This window comes from Hippocampus comes, unplaced genomic scaffold, assembly GCF_001891065.2.
Source record: "Hippocampus comes isolate QL1 unplaced genomic scaffold, H_comes_QL1_v1.1 scaffold359, whole genome shotgun sequence".
Lineage (NCBI taxonomy): Eukaryota > Metazoa > Chordata > Actinopteri > Syngnathiformes > Syngnathidae > Hippocampus > Hippocampus comes.
The window spans coordinates 489,008-495,292 of NW_017806274.1; the positions used below are offsets into that span (position 1 = coordinate 489,008).

A 6,285-nucleotide genomic window follows, 5' to 3' on the forward strand; every position below is an offset into this window, starting at 1 on the left:
AACACGGGCGCTGTCCAAGCGTACCTGCTGCCTACTCCGACGCCATGGCGCTGGCGTTGATGCCTGACAGTCCAAACAGAGGGCATTCTCGGTCCGTGTTCACGTGGCCCCACTTGTGGCATTTGATGCAGCGCACGTTGCGCACCTGGAAAGTCAACACAGGTCGCCCTGGCATTCGATTCATTCGACTTCCAGAACAGCGTATCGAACACAAATGAAGAAACTGGACAACTTGAGACCGCGTCACATTTCTTCAGAGGCAGATTGAAAAGTTCAATGTTGTTCAATAAGAAAGTTGAAACATCAAATGTGTCAAACTTTTTGTTGGTAAGCATGACAAATCACCTGGATTCCAAAAGGCTGATCTCTGATGTTCATGTCATCTTTAGCATACCTGCAAAAATAATGAAAATTCCGGTTCAATCACCATGAGGCATCTCGTAAACTTTTGGGGGGGGGGAAAAACAAAAAACAAAACGTGTTATACTTTTCTCTGGGGGCTCCCTTCTGCCATTCAAATTTGTACTCTTCTTCTCCCTCCTTTAAGAAACAAAAGTGGGGAAAAAAACCCAAAAAAACAACGTTTTTTACTTTTCTCTGGGGGCTCCCTTCTGCCATTCAAACTTGTACTCTTCTTCTCCCTCCTTTAAGAAACAAAAGGGATACAAATGGGCGAAATTGGCATGTAAATGATAAATGAAATAACTTTACCTCTGCTTTCTCCTCTGCAGCAGGGACAGGAATTGGGGGAAGAGCAAAACAAGTATTAGGACTGAACAAAAATAAAAACGACCATACATAAAAACATAAAATAAAAAGACAAGTTTTGTTTTTGTGCCCATTTCAAAGATGTGGCACGAATTATATGTACACAAAAGGCCGATTTCTCTCGTGTACTATTAACAAATTTGTCTCTGCGTTAGCGAGCGTTTCTCCTTTGTCGAAACAATCCGTCCACTTCACGGGTGTGGCATAAACAATAAAACTGCAAATTGAGTGGCTTTTTATGACAATCAGCAACTTGATATGCCACACCTCTGAGGTGAATGCAATATCTTGGCAAAGATATTTATGTTTTTCTTGAGTATACAAATAGAGTTGTGCTTCGTACGTACCTTTAGATGCTCCCGGTGGAGCCTCATACATGAAATTGAGGCCATTTTTAACCCGATCATCCCCCATCAACACCCTAAAGGAGAGAAAGACAAAATGAACATCAAATAGTCACAAAAGAGTTCCTTTTAAAATTAATATTCAAACCATGATCATATTTATTACCGACCACCGTATGCTTGGAAAAGTGTCCAATTTGACTTCATTGGTCAGAAAATTAACATTTAAGATCTCTGTGGTCTTTCTCTGGGTTCTGCAAGTGTGTCTGCGTTGTGTTAAACTAAACGGGCCCGGATGTCACACCGAGGATTAGTAATTCATTTTGTGAGGACGTTAGCATGACTGTATTCGGAGTTACCTGTTGTTGTAGGTGTCTTGCTCCTTCAGATAGGCCTGCATCAGGTCTTCCTGCTTTCTCTTTTCGAAAGTGAGTTTCTGCTCTGCTATCCATACCTGCACAAGGAAAGGGAGGATCACACTTTTGGACACTTGTAAGCACGAGCAAAGTGAATAAATTGAGATTCAAGAAAGGTGAAAATCTTCATATAATACAGTGAACTTGACTTTCAATGAATCCATTTCAATTGTTTAACTGCCCAACAGGCTGCAACACAAGCGTCGGCGAAGGAAGCTACATTTGTTTACTAGCAAACGAATTACGGCGATGCTTCATTTCGAAACACTAACTTTGACTTACCTTTTTGATATTAGACTTGGACGCAGGGTGAAAATCCTTTTTACACATGAAGTTGGCAAATGACTTCCCCATGGCTGGTCATGAAAACTGTCCGCGGGTTGCGATGAAATTTCAGCTAACGCTTGATAGCTTGAGTCGCTTCGGAAGTAAATTGAAGGAAAGCGGAAGTCGTGATGCGTTCAAAGTTTGTTGGAGAATGTGTCGTCTCTTGTGAGCGTGTGTTAAGTGTGTGTCTGTGTGTGTGTGTGTGGGGGGGGGCGAACGCATTAATTTTATTTCATTGCTCAATAGTAAATTGAATTTGATGCAGATTTTTCGGATACATTTCTTTACATTCGATGTGTCATTGAATAGCCCACATGATGTGTGTGTGGTGTGGCGTCAGTGAGCGACATTTTCATATGAACATATGTCATTACAGAATTTGCCTGTAACAATAGCAACTCGTGTTTTCTTTGATTTGAAAACGCAGTGAGAAATTTTGCAATTTCGAAACCAGTAGCTGCACAATTGACTCGTCATGTAGCGGTTAGTTGCCGTTTGTAGGCAGTGAAATTGAATGACTAACAAATAAACGGCAGTTCTCATGGCGTTTTTGGAACAATGAAAAGTACGCACGCACCAAAGGATATATTTAGTGGCAAGAACATACATTTAAGTACATTCCAAGTTATTGTTACATGTCCTTGCGTCCCTTGATTCACCAAATAAATCTAATATTATAACTAATTGTTAACATTAGTGAGTGGTATTATTAGTCGACTTTCAACTTTAAAAAATCCGAGGTACATGGAACGCACCACCATCGGCTATGTTAAACTGAAAAAAAAATGTCGTAAATTTCAGAACGCTTTACGATGCCGGAGTAAAATAATACAGTATATCAAAATCGTTAGCAGTATATGTTATAAATAGAGGCGTAATGTATTTTAAGATGAAAACATAACAACGAAGCAGTCATAACAAGTGTATCAACCTGTGTAATAAGTAGCCAATCAGAGTATCGCCACGTGACTCTCGTAATCAAATAAGGCGCCGAGATTTGTCAACACTGACACACCGTCAAATCGTTCTCGTTTGTCTTATGTTTGCTCTTAAACGGTGTTTTCTCATTTTTGTATTCAATGTTGTCAGGTCATATGTGTCGTCCTTTTCAAAGCAATTGAGTTTCGTTCGATTATGATTCAGCATGCATCCCTGTTCTTGTGACACCTTTGTGGCTCTGCCGCCTTCCACCGAAGGACAACGCATCATTTTTGGAAAGAATTCCGACAGGCCTTGTGATGAAGTCCAGGAAGTGCTTTATTTCCCTGCTGCAGACTACGAGCCTGGGGCAAAGGTCGAGGTGGGTTCACACGCTCCAGTCTCAGCATTCCTACTTTGTGACCTTTTCGTGACAACCATGTTTTTTTTTCTGTCTCTCTTTCCCTTGTGAGTAGTGTACTTACATCCAGATAGAGCAAGTTGCCCACACATATGCAATTGTTTTGAGCAGACCGGCCTGGCTGTGGGGCGCAGAAATGGGCGCAAATGAACACCAAGTTTGTCTTGGGAATGAGGCTGTGTGGGGAAGAGAGAGTCCCGATGGCAAGGAGGCGCTCCTTGGCATGGATCTCGTCAGGCAATAGACCATTGCACTGTCGTAATAGAACATCATCATGCCAGAATGCATTGCATCAGTCATACCTGTCAGAAAAACACAACACTTGTTTTCCAGGCTTGCATTGGAGAGAGCCGACACTGCTGAGAAATGTGTAGACGTCTTAGCCGAGCTTCTGGAGAAATATGGCCAAGGAGGAGCTTGCTTAGAAGAACAATGTGACTTCACTTACAACAACAGCTTCCTGATGTCAGACCGGAAGGAGGCCTGGGTGATGGAGACCTCCGGCAAGTACTGGGCTGCTGAGAGAATCGAAGGTAATGGGAAACAACTTAAGTACTATTTGTACTATTAGATAGGCTATGTGAAATACTGTATGCAGTTTTTGTTTTTTATTATGTCCTCCCTGCCCCTTCTTAGGTGGATATCGCAACATTTCAAACGAGTACAACATCACGACCAAGATTGACAGAGAACATCCGGACCTGCGCAAATATGCACAACGTAAAAACTGGTGGAACGGAAAGTCTCAATTCAACTTTGCCGCCGTCTATTCCTACAAGAACACGTCCAGAATCGAAGCGTCCGGCAGTCGATACTGTGAAGGGAAGAAACTGTTGCAAAAGAGTCATGGTAAGTTCCTGTCCGGCAAGTTGTGCAAAAAGTACAAGACCATTCAACGGTTGGACATTCAAAAGTTCATATGGAAACGTTCTAATGCATTTTAGGTTAGTCCTGAAATATCTGCCGAAAGCCTCTTATCTCCAACTTTGAATGAGAAGTGTATTTTTTCAAATCCGTTATTAAAGGGCACATCACCGCCCAGACGATGATGGACATTCTGAGGGACAAAGACAGTGGCGTCAACATGGAGGGCATGTTCATGACAACCGGCAGCATGGTGTCGGTGGTACTTGTTGATCCAGCTCTGCCGGGGGTTCACTATTTTACCGCCACACCGGACCCTGAAAGGTGCGGCATCCATTTTCTCGAACCCATTTCCTCAGTAGGGTGAGCTGGAGCCTAGCTCAGCTGTTTCTCCCACACTTTAAACTCAAAAAGTAACAGAGCCTTCTCTGTCATACAACAGATCAGTCTTCAAACCCTTTGTCTTTGTTGAAAACATGAGGGTGCAGCTAAAGGAGACCGCTTCCCCCACTTATGGCCCAGAGGACCCAGTAAAGAAGAAGCCTCGCTTCCAGAGCAAGCCGGACAGAAAGCACAGCTTATTCGCCAAGCACGAGGTGGCGGTCGCCATCATTGAGACACACAAGGTGAAACAAGCCCACGTGTGGTCACATCTCAACCTGCGGAACACTTTAGCGATGCTGTTTTCTGCTCGATAGGAGCGAGGAACGCGGATCACGCACGGCCTGAGGGAGTTGGAATGTGAGAGAATGAAACAGATGGAGGAGATTCTTTATTGTGGCGTCGAGCAGCCTGAAACTTTGTTGGATCTGTTCCCCAGCGCCGTGAGGGATGAGATGGAGCTTTACAGCGACGGCTTCGAAGTCCGGGAATAAAACATTCAGGACGCAGCAGCACTAGGAAACACGTCAACTGTCACGACAACGTGAAAGATCAAAATACATCGGAAAGTACTGCATGATGACCTCACACACGAACCGTGGGGTACAATATGTGCACCTTTATTCAAAACAATCCATAAATAAGCAAGCACTGTACAAAATGTGGCGTTAAGTGCATAAGAATATTTATAATCTATCCACTTAACATTTCAAAACGAAACAATATTGAAACTTGCGACTCTATTTGACCTGAGCAAAAATAAAGTTCATTTCCCTGCCTTGCATTTGATATGATCATCATAAATATTCATAACGGTAATTGCCCTTTTCAAATGTCCAAATAACATATTGCCTTTTTTTTTTTTGGTCATCGAAAAAGTTGAAACAAAACATGGCCACGGTCCTGCCTTATGCGAATATTCACCGTGGCAACAGCATTTGTGTACGACGCTTACACACAAGACAACTTGCTCAGAAAAAAAAAAAAAAAGTGAAGTTCTTCCTTTTTTTTTGCTGACGAGGCAAACAAAAATAACCTCACTTCTATGTGCACATTCACTGGCGTACTTGGACTGACTTTTTGACAGTACTATCATTTGGACAAGAAATATTTTTCCGCACATTCACTGGCGTACTTGGGACTGACTTTCAAATAAGTTGACAGTACTGTACTATCATTTGGACAAGAAATGTTTTTCGGGTTCTTTGTTGCGCATTTGGTTCGTTTAAAAATGATGCTGAATGAACAAAGCCACGGACGCCCGCGAGCAATCATTCCATGCTAGCGGTAAAGAAAACAAGATTTGTCTTGACGGGCCTCATACCAAATAATTAGTCATCCAAGTATGATAATCTCATCACGAGACCGTCTCTGGCATACGTGACAATGTTAGCATGGTGTGATTACAAATGACGACGACTGCTCTGAAAGGTGCGACTCTATAATTAGACACCATCCACGTTGGCTCTGCCAGGCTGAAACCAGACAATTGCACGGCTGCGTATGCTACACCAAAAGTGATTAGTAAAAACAAGAGTCTAGTTGAGTTGCACCTAATGAAGAAGTGGTCATTTTCCACCTACATCATCTCATTTGCATTTTAAAAACCAACGGGAGTCAGATGTGGCTCCTCCCGGAGAATAAGCGACAACTAGCGTCAAACGTTGCGGCTTCTCGTGCGGGCCCCTGAATAATAGCTTCTTGGTTGCACTGAGGCGGTTTCATGCATGCTACGAAGCGAGCACATGTTAAGCAAGCCGTCTTTATATCGCGTCGAAGTCAAAAGTGCTCGCCGCGTGTCACCTTAGGTCACAAAGGAGTAAAAAATGGGCGCGTCTTGGAAGGC

General features: G+C 43.0%; 2 protein-coding genes across 4 annotated transcripts; one reads left to right on the top strand and one right to left on the bottom strand.

Moving 5' to 3' along the window:
• Positions 1 to 31: 31 nt before the first annotated feature.
• On the bottom strand, positions 32 to 1,982 carry LOC109507889 (corepressor interacting with RBPJ 1-like). Its single transcript, XM_019857624.1, has 7 exons — positions 1,811 to 1,982; positions 1,472 to 1,566; positions 1,116 to 1,189; positions 712 to 725; positions 592 to 644; positions 346 to 394; positions 32 to 145 (listed from the first exon to the last, which is right to left on the bottom strand). The coding sequence occupies exons 1-7, from the start codon at positions 1,880 to 1,882 to the stop codon at positions 32 to 34; spliced, it is 471 nt and encodes a 156-aa protein (XP_019713183.1). The 5' UTR covers positions 1,883 to 1,982.
• Positions 1,983 to 2,637: 655 nt separating this feature from the next.
• On the top strand, positions 2,638 to 5,316 carry scrn3 (secernin 3). 3 transcript variants are annotated; one of them, XM_019857641.1, is made up of 8 exons: positions 2,638 to 2,829; positions 2,999 to 3,155; positions 3,250 to 3,431; positions 3,528 to 3,727; positions 3,831 to 4,043; positions 4,220 to 4,382; positions 4,501 to 4,684; positions 4,757 to 5,316. In XM_019857641.1, exons 2-8 carry the CDS (start codon positions 3,000 to 3,002, stop codon positions 4,931 to 4,933), a joined length of 1,275 nt encoding a protein of 424 aa, XP_019713200.1. In that variant the 5' UTR covers positions 2,638 to 2,829; position 2,999; the 3' UTR covers positions 4,934 to 5,316. The 3 variants fall into 3 exon arrangements, with proteins under 3 accessions (XP_019713200.1, XP_019713199.1, XP_019713201.1); XM_019857640.1 differs by lacking the exon at positions 2,638 to 2,829 and having other exon boundaries at positions 2,836 to 3,155; XM_019857642.1 differs by lacking the exon at positions 2,638 to 2,829 and having other exon boundaries at positions 2,836 to 3,155; positions 3,306 to 3,431.
• Positions 5,317 to 6,285: the final 969 nt, after the last annotated feature.

What these genes read in the sequence shown, in the direction of transcription:
- LOC109507889 (XM_019857624.1), bottom strand. Translation starts at nt 1,882, where the DNA reads ATGGGGAAGTCATTTGCCAACTTCATGTGTAAAAAGGATTTTCACCCT. An exon ending in AAGGGAGCCCCCAGAGAAAA is followed by an intron (nt 395 to 591) that starts GTAAAAAACGTT and finishes TTATTTTTGCAG; the next exon opens with GTATGCTAAAGATGACATGA. An exon ending in ATCAGCCTTTTGGAATCCAG is followed by an intron (nt 146 to 345) that starts GTGATTTGTCAT and finishes TTGACTTTCCAG; the next exon opens with GTGCGCAACGTGCGCTGCAT.
- scrn3 (XM_019857641.1), top strand. Translation starts at nt 3,000, where the DNA reads ATGCATCCCTGTTCTTGTGACACCTTTGTGGCTCTGCCGCCTTCCACC. An exon ending in CTTGGCATGGATCTCGTCAG is followed by an intron (nt 3,432 to 3,527) that starts GCAATAGACCAT and finishes CTTGTTTTCCAG; the next exon opens with GCTTGCATTGGAGAGAGCCG. An exon ending in GCCACACCGGACCCTGAAAG is followed by an intron (nt 4,383 to 4,500) that starts GTGCGGCATCCA and finishes GTCATACAACAG; the next exon opens with ATCAGTCTTCAAACCCTTTG.